The sequence below is a fragment of the Stylophora pistillata genome, chromosome 9 (genome assembly GCF_964205215.1).
Source record: "Stylophora pistillata chromosome 9, jaStyPist1.2, whole genome shotgun sequence".
In the NCBI taxonomy this organism is placed as follows: Eukaryota; Metazoa; Cnidaria; class Anthozoa; order Scleractinia; family Pocilloporidae; genus Stylophora; species Stylophora pistillata.
Genome location: NC_142527.1, coordinates 25,713,182 through 25,730,200, shown reverse-complemented (window position 1 = coordinate 25,730,200; position 17,019 = coordinate 25,713,182). Strand labels below are relative to the sequence as shown.

General features: G+C 39.8%; 2 protein-coding genes across 5 annotated transcripts in view; one reads left to right on the top strand and one right to left on the bottom strand.

Annotated features, from left to right (window-relative positions):
- LOC111327887 (vacuolar protein-sorting-associated protein 36) overlaps positions 1-6,055 on the bottom strand; it is a 12,952-nt gene extending 6,897 nt beyond the window's left edge. The window contains exons 1-7 of the mRNA XM_088732832.1: positions 5,858-6,055; positions 4,943-5,011; positions 2,858-2,928; positions 2,173-2,287; positions 1,385-1,477; positions 809-895; positions 494-526 (exon numbers count right to left, since the gene is read on the bottom strand). Coding sequence (XP_088588958.1) covers positions 494-526; positions 809-895; positions 1,385-1,477; positions 2,173-2,287; positions 2,858-2,928; positions 4,943-5,011; positions 5,858-5,962 — 573 coding nt within the window. The 5' untranslated portion in view covers positions 5,963-6,055. The remainder of the gene's footprint in view (positions 1-493; positions 527-808; positions 896-1,384; positions 1,478-2,172; positions 2,288-2,857; positions 2,929-4,942; positions 5,012-5,857) is intronic.
- A 39-nt stretch (positions 6,056-6,094) lies between these two features.
- Positions 6,095-16,385, top strand: LOC111327922 (L-aminoadipate-semialdehyde dehydrogenase-phosphopantetheinyl transferase). Of its 4 annotated transcripts, none has more exons than XM_088732838.1 (11): positions 6,095-6,299; positions 11,548-11,637; positions 12,331-12,429; positions 12,520-12,576; positions 12,991-13,030; positions 13,322-13,354; positions 13,440-13,561; positions 14,213-14,311; positions 15,109-15,192; positions 15,278-15,330; positions 16,055-16,385. In XM_088732838.1, the coding sequence occupies exons 1-11, from the start codon at positions 6,231-6,233 to the stop codon at positions 16,173-16,175; spliced, it is 867 nt and encodes a 288-aa protein (XP_088588964.1). In that variant the 5' UTR covers positions 6,095-6,230; the 3' UTR covers positions 16,176-16,385. The 4 variants fall into 4 exon arrangements, 3 of the variants coding, with proteins under 3 accessions (XP_088588964.1, XP_088588963.1, XP_088588965.1); XM_088732837.1 differs by having other exon boundaries at positions 6,096-6,299; positions 16,052-16,385; XM_088732839.1 differs by lacking the exon at positions 6,095-6,299 and adding an exon at positions 7,243-7,379 and having other exon boundaries at positions 16,052-16,385.
- The last annotated feature ends 634 nt before the right edge of the window (positions 16,386-17,019 follow it).

Sequence of the window (17,019 nt, the reverse complement as noted above, 5' to 3'; positions counted from 1 at the left end):
TGTGCACGTAGTTGCCAAGCCTTTGATTTAGAGTGAGGCTAAAGGTGACCTTGTTGTGATAGAGACCTGTATCTAGTTAGCATGATAACAAAGTGATTTACATTTGAAAGGCAGCAAGGTTTGTATCATAACAAGGTCACCCCTAGCCTCACTCTCATTCAAAGGCTTGGCAACCAAGCACACAACTGTAAAATGGACTATTATTCAATACATTTTGAAGCAGATATGCAATGAAAACAAAAAAAAAATAATAATAAAATAAACAGGAGGGATATTCTGCAATTTGACACTTAATTCTCAGACCTAAAATGAAGAAAGATTTAAGTTATACAGAACAGAGATTGATGTTTACATCTTAGAAATGAAAGGGTTATTCTCGTCACAAGAACAAAAGCTTATACCCACAGCATTTATACAATCTTAAGTTTTTAAGTAAAGCTACCAAGTGAAGTGCTTGACGATTTGTTTCAAATATTGCATGAAAATTAAGTACCTTTTCCATTAATGCATCCAAGTCTTTAAAAGCCTGAAGTAATGTTCAAAAGAGAAAAGGAACACATTGAATAACTGACATAAAATGGACTAGTGGAAAATTGTTAGACCATATTGTGTCAACATCTGAAGTGAAACAAAGAAAACTTACTTTTGTCTAATAAAAACCTTAACTTCAGTTATGTTTCATCCACAATTCACCTCTAAAGAACCTGGCATAATTAATTAATTATACAGTAGAGCCTCTCTCACCAAAAATAATTTAACACAATGCTTCAGCCAACTGCAAGAACAACCCTTTGTTAATTATACTTACCTTTTGAATATAGTTATCTGTCTCTTTGGATTTCTCTTCTAGTTTTCTCTCAATGCCTACTATTCCTCCAACTCCTCTGGGACGATTCTGAAACAAGGAGATAAGTTGATGATGAGTCTCGAGAGCAGAACAAAATAAGAACCCCATTGACCTTAACTCATGAGGCGAGAGTAGTCCAGTGGTGAGTGCGCTGGACTCTGGGTGAAATGGCCCGGGTTCAGGTCCTGGCTGGGGCTTGACGTTGTGTCCTTAAGCAAGACGCTTCACTCACATTGCTTCGTCTTCTCGGATAGGACGTAAAGCCGGAGGTCCCGTCTCCTGCACCTATCAATTAGTTAATTTTGGCAGGGGACGTTAAAGAACCCACATCACGAGATTACTGTGATGTGGTCTGGCCTGTTTACTGGGAATGGGGGGAGGGGGCATCTGTAAAAATTTCTCCTTTATTAATTGTAAACTGCCGCTGGCAGTCTGAAAAAGTCCCCCGCACAGTGTTGTAAAGCGCATTAGAGCATTTACATGGAAATGTGCTATACAAATCGATCTATATCTATCTATCTATCTAACTCCATTTACCAGTCCTTTTCCTGTTGTACTGCTGGTTGATGGCTGTGCACTTTGCTGCATCCATGAATTTTTGTTAATCTGTTCCATTAAACGGGCAAAGAACTGCATGGAATAAAACAGATGATCAAAAGAGAGTCAACCAGTTAGAAAAGCATCACATACATTTTGCTCTGGTTCTTTTGGCCTCTGAAAGCCCTCTAATTCTTTATTGAAAAATTGGATCAGTTGTCTTGATTGAAAAATTATTTTCAGTAAGCAGAAAAAAATACAATATCTTTATTAGGACTCCCCAATGAGGATCTTTGAGCCTAATTACATCAGTGATTTGTTGATTCTAATTTCATCGGGTTTCAGAACAAATCTATTTTCCTTTTATGAAAATAATCTTCCTCCTTGAATGAAAATGACTCTCTTACCAACAAAAGCTGACCATTTCATTGTTGTTCTCACAGTTAAAGGGCCTTTTATTGTATTTGCCAGAAAAGAGTTTGATAACATGCAGCAACATTTACTGTCAACTGAATTTCTTTCCCCTTTTTTTATCCAAAAATATTTAGTATAGTTCAAAACAGAAAGTATTCTCTGTTTTCAATCTAAGTGACTTTACATGTGTTCAGTGAAGCAACCAAAATAAAGCAACCTTGTACGACTCCACTAATTTCTGATTTCTTTTGATTTCTTTGCAAAAACTTTTTTTCCAAACTTTAAGTTGGCAAACTCAAGGTGCAGCTCATACATCTTGCACAGTGGTGTTCACGGTACTCTGTATTTATTTAATACATAATCATGTAGAATACCTCTGAGTGACCTCCTTGCTTAAAAGAAAACTTTACACAGCCATATGGACTAGAGACACATGGACCAGGTTCCTTGTTTGCTGGAGGAGGGTGAAAACTCACCGTCACTTTAGCACTGTTTACGAAATAAAAACACAACAAAAAATATTCAGAAGAAATTGTTTAAATAATAATCATAGAATTGAAACTCAACTCTATGTACAAAATAAATCAATTATTTAAATGATTTAGTTTCTGCTATTCTTCAAAGAGGGTTACATATTTTCAAAACAGTTTACATTAATTCAAAGTAGATCAACATGTATGCTATCAAATATGAAATTTATGGTTGAGGAATTTTCTATTCAAAAGAAATGTGTCACCTGAAAATCTGTTCATAACATAAAACCAAATGTAAAAGGCATTTTTCTCTTTAGAAATTGCAAGGAACACTGGACACAAATTATGTCCAGCACTATGTCTTCATACTTTTCCACTGAGTGCAAGGTGGTGGGGGAGCTGGGGGGGATGGGGAAAGGTGGGCTGGGGGAGCATGCACTCTCACCATAAAATCTTTGGCCCTCTATTTATTAACGATTTTATGGGTCTGCCACTACACTCAGCTGATTTAACACTAATTTCCTTAGATCAGGTAGAAATTATTCCTGACTTCAAGTTCTTAACAGCTGAAAAGATGATCACAAACCTGCTCATGAAGCCTGAAGATTGTTCTTCTACTTTGCTTACAAGAGAAAGTGGCACTGCTATGGCTCTGTCCTAAGCACAAAAACAAAACAACAACAAAACAATCTAAGCATGGAAAATAAATAATAATTTTCTATAATAAGCTACTTTTTCAGCAGATGGATGCAAACACTGAGTAAGTAAGTAAAATCCTTTATTTAAACACGATCAGTAGTTAAAGCAAAATACATGCTTGCGGGGTCGTGTATTACTTAACTAAGCTTAAAAATATGAAATACTTTAAATAATAAACACTAGAACTTGCGCACTACATAAAATTCAGAGGTCTAAAATATAAAATTGCGCATCTTCCTCTTAGGTATTGTCTAAACAGATAGGCTGTTAAAATTACGTTCCCTAAATGATGGGTCCAGTTTCACTTTTCTGATAAATTGTTGGAGATCATGAGAATCGTTTAAATAATCGGAAATGAAGCTCTTGAAAATATATCGAGTGGCGCCTTGAAAACATATCGAGTGTTTCATGAACTGAAACTATCATTCACTCATGAATGATAGTCTCAACTGAGTAAGCTATAATTAATAGGTGAAAGTTAACCTTTGGGCTTGACAGATCCAAGGCACAGATGGCAAACATGATTATCATTCTTTTATGTTCATTCAAATTTTCCCAACTTGCCTAGTCACGATGTCTAAGGAACAGTAAACCTGAACTCAAACGAGAGGCCAGTTGTGCTGATTTACACCATCATCAGAGTGCAAAAGAAAACCGATCAGGTGTGCCATTTACGCATAACTGTCTATACCACGTCAGATCCGAAGTTATGGGTGTCTTTCACTCTGCATAGTAAGGAAACTCTTAAAAATCAGAGAAAATCCCTCCAAACAAAGACTTGAACCAACCCAAATGAGATACCAGGTCTGAGAGTGGAACAACGGTCACAGCATTGGGAGGGAGGATTTTTCACCATGGAACAATTCACGATTTCAGTTAATGTGATACTTATATGAGAACGATCCTTCGCAGTAAAGCACTATTTGAGCAATAGTGGAAATCAGACCTGAAAAAAATTTCAGGCCTGTACGGGATTCGAACCACTGACCTCTGCGATACTAGTGCAGCGCTCTACCAATTGAGCTAACAAGCCAACTGGGAGCAGGCCATCAAATTAATTCGATATAAACCCGTAGATGATAAATCAAACAACAACAAACATATGAAACATATGTGTGAACTGCGGTTATGAGACGTATATGAGAACGATCCTTCGCAGTAAAGCACTATTTGAGCAATAGTGGAAATCAAACCTGAAAAAAATTTCAGGCCTGTACGGGATTCGAACCACTGACCTCTGCGATACTAGTGCAGCGCTCTACCAATTGAGCTAACAAGCCAACTGGGAGCAGGCCATCAAATTAATTCGATATAAACCCGTAGATGATAAATATATATAAATGTATACGTTCTCATATACGTCTCATAACCGCATTTCACACATATGTTTCATATGTTTGTTAATGTGATACTTCTAGAGTTTTGAGTTTTTTCCTACAGCTATGAATTAAACAGACTTTCACTCTAAGGGCGTCTTTTATTGACATTACAGAAGAACTGAAAAGGGGTGAGTAGTCCAGTGGTCAGTACGCTGGACTCTGAGTCAGATGGCCCAGTTCAAGTCCTGGCTGGGGCTTAACGTTGTGTCCTTAAGCAAGACGCTTCACTCACATTGCTTCGTCTTCTTGGATAGGACGTAAAGCCAGAGGTCCCATCTCCTGCAGCTATCAATTAGTTAATTTCGGTAGGGAACGTTAAAGAACCCACATCACGAGATTACTGTGATGCGGTCTGGCCTGGTTACTGGGAATGGGGGGAGGGGGCATCTGTAAAATTTATTCTTTATTAATTGTAAACTGCCGCCGGCAGTCTGGAAAAGTCCCCCGCACAGTGTTTTAAAGTGCATTAGAGCATTTATATGGAAATGCACTGTAGAAATTGATCTATATTATTATCATATATTATAAACCTGACAGAGATGGGAGTGCATCAGTGTTCCTCTAAAGACTTTCAAGTTTTTACTTGCACGTACCTGTTGATCTAAATCATCCCATACTATTCTGTGCGTTGTTAACCTTAGAGTGCCATTCTCAAATGTTGTCTGTACAAAAACCAACCAAAGAAAGGTATTTAAAATTACTGTTTCACAGAGGAAGGTTTTGTACAAATCAGCTATCTTGCCACATCTTACCTACTGCCACCTAGTGTGGCATTTTTGCACGGCATCAGATAGTCGTAAATTGGAGCGTCTACAAGAAAGAGCCTTGAGACTAGTGTACAATACTACCACAGAAAGTTACGAATCCTTGCTGAAAAGAGCTAAGTTAACTACTTTACTAAACAGGAGGTTGTAAGATAATTATACTCATTTTGATGTTTAAAGTTAAAAACAAATTAACTATGGACCAAACTGCAGATATTTTTAATATCAATGAAGACAATACTAAGAGATATAACCTAAGAAATGCGGATTTTGTCTTACCTTGGTTTAATACTGTTACCTATGGAAGACATTCTCTCAGATTTCTCGGACCACAGTTGTGGTCAAAATTAAGCAAGGGGGAGAGAAATATTAAATTTTGGCATCCTTTAGGACTATGATACGTAAGAAGGATGTAACATCATTTCTGGAAGGATGTGGGAGGGAATGCCACTTATGTTCTGGGTAACTGAATGTGCACATATCTTAGGGCTTTTTTAATGTTTTAAAGTATATATATATATATATTTTTTTTATTTAATGATGTAATGTTGTTTTAGGATGTCCATTAGTGCCATTAATTAGTATACTAGTTTTAGAGTATTTTTAATCTGTTTTAATGATATATTGTAGTTTTAGGGTGTCCCCAATTAGTGCTTACAGGCACTAGAACGACTAGACACGTTAATAGAGGTTATGTATGTATGTATGTATGTAGCTTAGTGTTCACAGGTGTTTTATTTCTACCTTTTTGTCTCCGTCATATATTCTGATGCCAGACTGCTGGTGAACTCCTGACTCGCCTGGGAAGACACACGTGTTTGATGAAGATGTCCAACTAAACCGATCCATAATGTACCTGGAAATTCTCTCGCAATTTCCCAACAATTCAACATTGACAATCCCCTGTACTAACTTTCGCCATATTTTGCCGCCAGCGCACTGTTTTCCAGCGGTAACGTGTATATAACTGTATACGTTGTGTATGTATCATGTAGGATTTCATAAATATGGCGGAAGAACGGTAGAGTTTTTGTACTGCCGTCGAAAGCGAAATTTGGTTCTCGTCCAGTGAAATGCTCAGCTAGGTTAACTAGTGACTGTTTTTTTTTTTTATTAAATGCGCTTTGCACTTATGGAAGGTGTTCGTCTAGCTTTTAAATCTGGCGCGTGGCAACCAAGTAGAAAGGTAAGCTTACGATTTTATGGTTTAGACAAACCCTCGCTTTCACGTACTAGTGAAAGAAGATAATTTTTACCTGTAGTGTTTGTAAGGTACACTTCGTGTGCCATACATAACGTAGGTAAGCAGGTAATGTAAGAGAGGATTGAATCATTAAAGCAGCATGGCAGATGTATAGATTAGATTCGTGTGTATCCATTTCCATCGACTTTAGAACGTGACATCTGGCGACGAGGATAGAAGTTACAGCTGCCCAGACATGGCGTCAATAAAGATAGACGATTTAACGAGTGTGAAACCATTCGATCCACATGGTGAACCTTCAAGCGTGGGAAGGCGATGGCAGCGTTGGTTGAAAAGCTTCTCAGTTTATGCCGATAGCAAAGGCTTGCTCATCCAAGTGGATAAAGCGGATAATAAAATTCAGAGGAGAGCTTTACTCCTTCATTCGGCCGGCGAAGCTGTTCAGGAAATTTTCGAAACGTTACCTGACACAGGCGAGGCGAAAGATTACGAAAAAGCGGTGAAGGCTTTGAACGACTATTTCATTCCAAAGGTAAATTCGACATACCAAAATCACCTGTTTCGCAGCATGGAACAAGAGGACGGCGAAACCGTGGCTCAGTTCGTTACACGATTGAGACACGTGGTCAAAGACTGTGACTACGGCGACCAAGCTGATAACCAGATTCGTGATCAAGTCTTGCAGCGATGTAAATCACATGAACTACGGAAGAAACTACTGGAAAAAGGTGAGCACTTAACCTTAGAGTTGTTACTTTCGACGGCAGCAAACCACGAGCGAGTTCGGTCACAGCTGGAAAATATGGAAGGCAAAAAGGACGTGAATTTCGTCCGTGACAAGCAAGAAGACAAAGGAAAGGAGTCTGCCAAGCGAGCATGCTACAGATGTGGAAAAGTAGGACATTTTGGAAGAGACCCTGAGTGTCCCGCGAAAGGAAAAACTTGCCATAAGTGCGGAGGAGCTGACCATTTTAGTCCACAGTGTAAAACGAAAACAGCCAAACCTCCCAAACCTAGGCGGGAAGAGAAGACAAAAGGAAGGAAAACAAAGAAGTCAGTCAGGTATGTGAGAAGTGAGAGAGATGAAGATGAATATGCATTTACTGTGAATTCTGCTACATCACCTGAGAAAATAGATGTGACTGTGGGTGGAGTTGTAGTGGCGATGGTGATTGATTCGGGTGCAAGCACCAATGTGATTGACAAAAATCTGTGGTTAAAGTTAAAGCAAGACAAGATTAAGTGTGTGTCGAGAAAGAGTGATAAGAAGCTTTATGCATATGGCAGTAAACAGCCGCTGAACGTTCTAGGAACATTCTCAGCAGAAGCGAGAGTAGAGGGAAAAGAGGCCGAAGCTGAATTTGTTGTTATTAATGGCGAAGGGGCGGCACTGCTTGGAAGAGAAACTGCCATAAAGCTTGGAGTGTTGAAATTAGGAACCCAGATCTGCACTGTGACATGTAGTGAGACAATCATGTCTGATTACAAGGAGATTTTTGAGGGCGTGGGAAAGTTGAAAGATTTCCAAGTTAAGTTGTATGTGAATCCAGATGTACCCCCAGTGGCGCAACCAGTCAGGCGCACCCCATTTAGTCTTCGAGACAAGGTTAAGGAGAAGATTGAAGAATTAATAGCCATGGATATAATTGAACTAGTAGAGGGCCCAACCCCGTGGGTTAGTCCAGTTGTAGTAGTCCCAAAGCAGAATGACGAAATACGCCTTTGTGTAGACATGCGCAGAGCTAACGAAGCCATTATCAGAGAGCGTTATCCCATACCTACAGTGGACGAAGTGCTCCAAAGCCTCAACCAGAGCACAATGTTCAGTAAACTGGATTTAAAATGGGGCTACCACCAGTTAGAACTCCATCCAGATTCCAGAAGCATCACAACGTTCACTACACATTGTGGTCTTTACCAATACAAGCGTCTCATGTTTGGGATAAGTTCAGCTCCAGAAGTATACCAGCACGTCATCCAACAATCACTACAAGGCTGTGAAGGTGTTGCCAACATCTCAGATGACATCATCGTTCATGGGAAGAACACTGAGGAACATGACAGAAGATTGCAGCGAGTTTTGGAAAGGCTGAAAGAGAAGAACCTCACACTGAATGCAGAGAAGTGTAAGTTCCATATGACCCAGATGGTCTTCATGGGACTGGTGCTAAGCAACAATGGTATTGGTCCTACTGAAGACAAGGTAAAGGCGATCATTGATGCAAGAGAACCGCAAAGCGCATCAGAAGTCAGAAGCTTTCTGGGACTGGCAAATTACAATGCCCGTTTCATTCCGGACTTCGCTACAACCGCGGAGCCATTGCGAAAGTTGACCAAAAAGGGTGTTCGTTTCGAATTTGGAGAAGAGCAGAAGAATGCATTCAATGAGCTTAAGAGGAGGCTATCAAATGCAGATAATCTTGGCTATTTCGATAAAGATGCCAAGACACTAATCATAGCAGATGCAAGCCCGGTGGGCCTCGGTGCGATCCTCATCCAAGAGCAGCAAGGAAGGAAAAGAGTCATTAGCTACGCAAGTAAGAGTTTAAGCGCGGTGGAAAGGCGTTATTCGCAAACGGAAAAAGAAGCCTTAGCTGTCGTATGGGCATGTGAACGATTCCATGTGTACTTGTACGGCATTGAATTCACACTGTATACTGATCACAAGCCGCTGGAAACAATCTACTCGAGCAGGTCCAAACCGTGTGCACGAATCGAAAGATGGATCCTGCGATTACAGCCATATAAATTCCAAGTCAAATACCTACCTGGCGAGCAGAATATTGCTGACCCATTGTCACGCTTGTTGCATGCGAATGAACAAGCAGAACCATCACCGGCGCACAAGGTGTCGGATGAATTTGTCAGGTTCGTCGCAGCAACGGCCACTCCTCAAGCGATGACAACACGTGAAATTGAAGAAGCCTCATCAGAAGACAGAGAGTTTGTGGAACTGCGCCAGTACATTAAAGATGGGAACTGGAAAGGTGACCAACATAAGCAGTACGTACCAGTATGTAGCGAACTGTGTGTTATTGGCAAGCTGATCCTTCGTGGTACCAGGATTGTCATACCGAGCAAGCTGAGACCTCGAGTATTGAACCTTGCCCATGAAGGACACCCAGGAATTGTCAGTATGAAGCAGAGGTTGCGATCAAAAGTCTGGTGGCCTGGAATCGACAGGGAAGCCGAGAAGTTTTGCAAAACTTGTTATGGCTGTCAGCTTGTAAGCAGCCCAGCAAACCCAGAGCCAATCAAGTCAACACCATTACCAAGTGGCCCCTGGCAAGATTTGGCCATTGACCTGTTAGGCCCATTACCCTCAGGAGAATCTGTTTTAGTCATCGTTGATTACTTCAGTAGATACTACGAGATAGAAGTCATGCGTTCCACAACGTCAGAAAAAGTCATAGAGTGTTTGGAGAAAATCTTCACCACGCATGGACTACCTCAGTCACTCAGAAGTGACAACGGTCCACAATTCAGATCTGAAGTATTTGAACAGTATTTAGAGAATAACGGTATAGAACACAGGAAAACCACGCCACTATGGCCACAAGCGAATGGCGAAGTGGAAAGACAAAACAGGTCTCTCCTCAAGAGGATGAAAATAGCTCAAGCTGAGGGGAAAGAATGGAAGACAGAAGTGCGCAAGTACTTGGTAGCATATAGGTCAACCCCTCACACTACCACAGGCGTGAGCCCAGCGGAACTCTTGTTTGGCAGAAAGATGCGTACTAAATTACCCGAACTGAAAGAGGAGAGCACAGAGAGCGAGATGCGAGACAGAGATGGCAAAATGAAAGCCAAAACCAAATGGTATGCAGACAAGAAGAGGAATGCCCACGAGTCTTACCTAGCTCCAGGTGACCAAGTGTTAGTCAAACAAGAGCGTAAAAATAAATTATCAACATCATTTGCTCCTGAGCCTTACGATGTTATCACCAAGACTGGAAACAGTGTTGTTATTGAATCACCAGACGGCACTCAACTAATGCGAAACACAACCCATGTAAAGAAGTATGAGGAGACATCACAGAACCCGGGGGAAACAACTTCAACGCTTGATGTTACTGATCCTGTGGAACCGGAAGCAGAACGAGAAAAACTGAGCAGCCCGGTTGTGACGAGACCGATTAGAGTCAGAAAACCGCCGGAAAGATTTAAAGACTATGTTATGACTTGAGTGTCATTATCGAGGACTATGTTTTGACTTGAGTGCCATTATCAGAAACTTTGTCGTGAGTTAATGTCATCATTGACTGTTATTGTTCATAAGGGGAGGATGAATGATTTTGTGGCTAGCCGTTTTATGAGTTTCAGTTGTACTAGGCTTTAAGCGACTCTCCGTTGTGTTGACATCTTAGGATCGTTGTGGCTTTAAATAAAAAAAGGAAGGGATGTAGTGTTTGTAAGGTACACTTCGTGTGCCATACATAACGTAGGTAAGCAGGTAATGTAAGAGAGGATTGAATCATTAAAGCAGCATGGCAGATGTATAGATTAGATTCGTGTGTATCCATTTCCATCGACTTTAGAACGTGACATTACCCATTGGATTCCTACTTGATATTTATCCATTAGATTCCAAATATGTTTCTTAAGAGGGAATTCTGTTGAAATTCGTAATTTAAGAAAAGATATAGCGTATTCAACCTCACCCCTATCCCCTAGGCCTATCCCCGACTACTGGACAACACCCGACCCCCCCAAACCCCCCACCCCCTCCCCCACATCACATTCATCCCACCTCAGGCATGGTGGATCATATAATACTGACTTAAATGAAACTGAAATATCAATGCCTATTGTGCCAAGTTTAATTTCTGTAAGTGTAAAAAGAAATCAATACCAAAGTTGCTGAACCACTCCCCCCTCCCCCCGTCCCATCCGGGCGGTGTGGAGAGAGGGAAGAACTTCATTTTAATGAGGACACTGGTTATTAATTTTGATTCAAACTTTCAAAGAAGACCAATCATAGTTCTAGTGTTTTGGGTTGGTATAGTTGGTTGTTCAGGTATATAAGAGGTTAACGCTAATTTCCCATTTTTGATATATCAAAAATCTAGCATGGCTCTGAGGCTTGGGGGAATAAAAGAAGAGAACTTAATTACTCATCTCTCAACCTCTATGTGATTTCTTTTGTTTTATTCCCTTAAGCCTCAGAGCCAAGTTTGAATTTTAATATATCACAAATGGGCTATTGCATGAAATGTTTGGAAATTTACAGGAATGGCTCATAGGGACATCTTGTGTGCAGACAGAAGAGAAAGAAAGAATAATGAATTTTGTGTTCAAGAAAGATGCTAAATCCGCTCTGGTAAGAAGCAACATTTTATTCCATCCTACTGGTAAATCATTTTAATTGTGGGAGATGCTTTGAGCTGATCTTTATTGCAATTCATTCCACACAAAAATACCTGGCTTCAAACCTGGAAAAAGTCATTGTGATGTTTTTAAACGGCCTCCTGGTTAGTTAACCACCTGGTTAGCTCAATTGGTAGAGCGCCGGACTGTTGTGCAGGAAGGTGAGGGTTCAAGCCCAGGCCAGACCAACACTCAGGGTCATAAAATAACTGAGGAGAATGTGCTACCTTTCTATAATATCAAGAAATGGATAGATTTCTAGTCTTCTTGGATAAGGACGAATAAACCTTAGGTCCCATCTCCTGCAGTGTCAGTGGTAGGAGACGTTAATTTCCCACGCACGAGATTACTGTGGGGTGGACGTCCTCCGATGGGATGGGGTTGGGTCTCCATGGTGTTAAAACCTAGTAGGGGACTTAGAGTCCTATTGTTTCTACACCTACCTTATGGTAAATCTCTAAATAAAAAATAAAAGAAATTTTCTTTGGCAAGGCAGTTGCCTTTTAATAGTACATCTCTCCCAACTAGACACGGAGCTTAAAGTCTTGCACAGGCAGAATTGTAAGTCAATTGGTTTAATGTATTAAAACGAAATAGGAAAAATTGTTTTTGTGGTACATTAAGCGTATTACTGTTTTTGTGGTAGATTGGAAGACTGTTAATGAGAAAAGTGATCAGTGACTTCACAAAGATTCGATATAATGAAGTGATATTGAAAAGAACCGACAAGGGAAAGCCTTTCCTGGTAAGTTCATTTTAAAACCAAGATTCCTCCCCATAGATTCAAACCATTTCATTGTCAAATGAAAATTATGTTTTTGTTTGTCTCTCATAGGCTAATGATGCCACTGAACTATCACTGAGATGGTTCAACTTCAACATATCACATCAGGTTGTGCATCTATAAAATATTGTGTTGTGATTTTTTGTTTTTGTTTTTGAATTGCTAACACTGATTGATTGGCTGATTGGTCGGCAGTATTCAGAGCAGTATTTACAGATCACTAAGACATGAATCTGGAGAAGTGCCCTTAACCGGTTTTACTCCATAATCCCCAGTGACAAGTAATGTTTCCACTGAGTAATTGTCAATGGTACAAGTTACAAGAGGAATAAAATCTTGAGACTGATTGACTTCTCATCTGTGTTCTTGCCAAAATTGACTTGCCCACCTGTTTGAGGATTGTCCCCAAAGAAAGAGCTACTTGAAATATAAGTATGAAGCTTAACATTAATATTCGAAGGTCAGCAGTTCTGTATGGGCACTTTATCTCCTTTTATTTGATCTTGTTTCAATTTGTTGCAGGGAGACTTCACTGTGTTAGCTGCAGAGCCTGAATTGCAAGGTATGCTTCGTTTCTTATGATTACTTGAACTTGTAAGTCCAGAGAGAAACTGGCTTTTAATTTCTCTTAATAGTAGAACCCTTGAATCAAATGTGAAGGGCACAAGAACAAAGGAAATGATCACAAATTGCATAATATATTTTTTTTCACTTTTCAGCCCTTATGAATTGAAAATTAGCTTTCAGGTATAGCTTCAAGTCACAACCTCATTATCCTTCATATGTCTTCATGATTATGCTGGTTTTTGACTATCAAGTACTATCCAGTGCCTAAATCTCTTTTCTCCTTTAGTTGGTGTTGATGTCATGAAAACAACATACCCAAGTAAGTTAAAAAAATTTTTTAGCCCTTATTTATAATTTTTCTGAAACAAAATTTAATACAACTTTTAAAATGATCTATCTTTAAGTTTCATCTACTGTGCCTGGATTTTTTCACACCATGCGTAAGCAGTTTACTGGAAATGAATGGGAAGCCATCAAATCTCAGCCTTCTGAATGGAATCAACTACAGATGTTTTACAGACACTGGGTATGTTCCAGTTAGCCTATAAGCAGGCCCTCATTATTCGGTGCAAGAAGCGCTTTTCATCGCTCGCGGGAAGATTGGAGACGAGTTGGGGAGAGTCTGTGACTAATAAGAATCAATGGCAGACTTCTAGCTGACCTCTCGCGGGCTCACGTTGCGCGTGGCCCCACACTTTCCCGTTGGTGAAGAATCGCTTGTTTCAAAACGCTAAAAGGACGCCGTGGGAAATTAAAGTCATTTCATTTTAACGCATGTAGCTAACAAAGATCTTTTCAAACTTTTTCGAAAATGCAAATCATGTAAATGTACTCTAACTTTTGAATGTTAATTAAAGTCAGACAGTAGAAGATGTTTGTCTAATAATGTGAGAGGAATTCTCAATTATTTTAATTTTCCAAGCCCGGAAATATTAAAATCGACATTGTTTCAAATTTACTTCGAACATGTTTTAATACTCGCGTTGTGCTTCAACTGAGACATAAAGTAAGGCGTAGTTGAAAAAAAAACACTTTTAAGGTATTTTTCATTGAAGGCGAAAAGGGATATTTAAATCAAGTATCAAGTTCCTCTTTCTTTTACAAATCATGAGGGCAGTGTTTTTCAGCAGTTTTATCCAAGAGTGTTGATTGGTCAAATGTTTTGTTTCTTTTTCAGTGTCTAAAGGAAAGCTACGTAAAAGCTACTGGGACTGGCATAGGACGTGATTTACAGTCTGTTGAGTTCCAGATAAATACCAAAGAGCTGTCTCCCCAGGTTGGTTCTCCTCCTTGTTTAATTGATAGAAAGGTTTGGCCTACTGAGCTTCATTCAAGTCAAAATAATTATGCAGTGAGTTAGAGCGCTTTTCAATTGAAGTCGTTAAACCAAAACCAAATAAATCACAACGGCCTTTCAACAGAAAATAAAAGAGCCGAGAACTCCTAGTAAAAACAACCAAACTAACTAAAGCGCGGGAAAACAACCAAACTGCCTAAAGCGCGGGAAAACAACCAAACAGCCTAAAGCGCGGGAAAACAACCAAACTGGCGAAAGCGCGGGAAAACAGCCAAACTGGCTAAAGCGGGGGAAAACGCGGAAGAACGCGGGTGACCAAGACGTGATTGGCTGGAAAAGTTACAGGACAATAGTTAACAACTATTCACCGAAGTGGAGGTGGTTAGGTGGTGGATATTTACCGAGCCGCTTCGCGGCTCGGTAAATATCCACCACCTAACCACCGACACTGAGGTGAATAGTTGTTTTAGTATATACTAAAACAGTGAGATAATATACTGCTTCGTCGTTAATTTTGAGCGATTTCTTCGCTTGTCACGGATGCCAACCGGGACGCCATTTTTTCCCGAGTTGCTCGGAGGTAAATAGCAAAGGATATTCGGAGTTTGACTAGCCAATCAGAGCGCGCCTCCAACGCTATCCACTGTTTTAGTATATACTAATTACTGTTAAGTCAGTGTACGTCTGTAAAGTCTCGTTTCTGATACCAGTAAAGCAAAGAGAAAGAAAAACAGATATTAAGAACTCAACCGAAGAATGTGCTGTTTCATTTTTAGAACGTGACATCTGATACAAAATTTTTTCTCGAAGAGGACGAGATGGACGAATGGCTGTTTGAAGAAACCAAACTCGACGACTTGGTATTATTATAAAAAAATTATTAATTTTCATTACGTCTAGTATTGTGTTTCATCTTAATTTTATGACTGTTTCTTTTTCATTTAGCACCAAGTGGCAGTCGCTTTAGGTCCTTCACATGTAAAAACAAAGGAAACAAGGTACGAATCGAACAACTGGACACGTGTCCGCGTGTACTGAGGCGCCCGTAATGGTACAATACAGGCACGGCCCTCATGGGATTTTCACACCTATTTCAAATGTAAAATTTCAGGTACTATTTCAAGAACAAGTGCGAGGGTTTCATCAGGTTTTCTAAACATGAGAACACTGATGAAAGCACGAGGCCGTAGGCCGAGTATTTTTATTGTTTTTGACTGTTTGGAAACCCTGATGAAACCCGTTGCACAAGTTTTTGAAATAGCTTCTCGATCGCGCCTCACGAATAAAAGAAAATGGAAATATTCACGAATTTTTCCCATGTCGACAAGTTTGTTGTTGCTATAAAAATCAAGAAAGGAGTCTATTAGAGTTTGATACTCAAGGATTTGATATTATATGAAACGCCATTCCAGTGCTTCACCGGGCTTTCAAACCGCATGCGCGTGACGAAATTGGCGTGTCTGGGTTAGATGATCACCTTAAAAAAAATTAATGAATTTGAGAAGAACAACATGCATATCGGTTTTTGAACTAGAAGATTTGTCTAAGGAAAACTTGTCATCAACATTTGTAAAATTTTAGGAGTAGTCTCGCGAAAAGGCTGCGAAAAATGAAACAAAGATTTACCTTAAACGTTCGCATTGAAGTCCTTTATAGATGTTGTGTAAATAATTCAATGTCTTTCTAAAGGAAATTCAAAGTTTTTTTTTTTTTTTTTAGCAGGATGGGTCGTTCCTCGTTCACGATACTGCAGTTTGCTGATCTCGTGTCCTCAGCTATTCCTTTGTTTTCAGAAGATGAGTCAGATTGGATCAAGTTTCAGGCAAAGAAAGAAAAGTCTTAGCATTGGACTGACTAAAAAAAATTGATTGTGAACAGTAATAGTATAAATGCATTCCTGTACCGCTGAAATCGATTGAATCTTCATAGCACTTTGCAAGACTATCTATAGCAAATGTAAGTTGAGAGAATTTAAAGCAATGAATTGTCAATACATTTATAGAGATATGTGTATTTATAGGAGACCAAAAAATGTTTTTTTGCAATGGACAAAGACTGGTATACTTCTTTAGATTTACCTATGACTGGCATAGGACTAAAAATCCAATATAAGTTGTCTAAATGGATCTAAACCTTAACATTATCATGAAGTAGCTGAGTTAGGGGCTGGTGTAACCATGCTTTGTGCGCGATGGACTGAAGTATACAGGCTACTTATTCAACTTTCCGTGGAGACTGCCATAGGGGGGAATGGGAGCCGAAAGTTCACAGCTAGGGGTTCTACGAGCTTACATAGTGCATGTTACCCTTCGTCTCCTGATCTCCTTCAGTATCAAATTCTTCAGGAGGCCCCAAACGCCTAGGTACTCAAACAGGTGGAAGCGTTTGGAAACTTATTAGTGAGCTCTTCTTGGACACCTTCCATATGGCCACAATAGTGTAATAAACTCGAAATCATCAAAAATACGAAAGAAAAAACGAGCTTCCAGCTAAAGGGACCTTTCAGGGTGCACTAACTCGCATTTTCATAAACAGGATCATTGGGTTAGCCATCATGGTTTATGAGCCATAACACCATGTGCGCGCATGAAGAAGAGTTACACCGGAAGTGTATTTGTACATTGTAACATCCTGATAGAAGATGATTACAGCCAACTCGGCTCTTCGGGCCTCCTTGGCCATCTATC

Coding starts and splice junctions, on each gene's coding strand:
- LOC111327922 (XM_088732837.1), top strand. CDS start 6,231: ATGCGCTTTGCACTTATGGAAGGTGTTCGTCTAGCTTTTAAATCTGGC. Junction 12,430..12,519: donor ACAAGGGAAAGCCTTTCCTG/GTAAGTTCATTT, acceptor TGTCTCTCATAG/GCTAATGATGCCACTGAACT. Junction 14,312..15,108: donor CCAAAGAGCTGTCTCCCCAG/GTTGGTTCTCCT, acceptor TTTCATTTTTAG/AACGTGACATCTGATACAAA.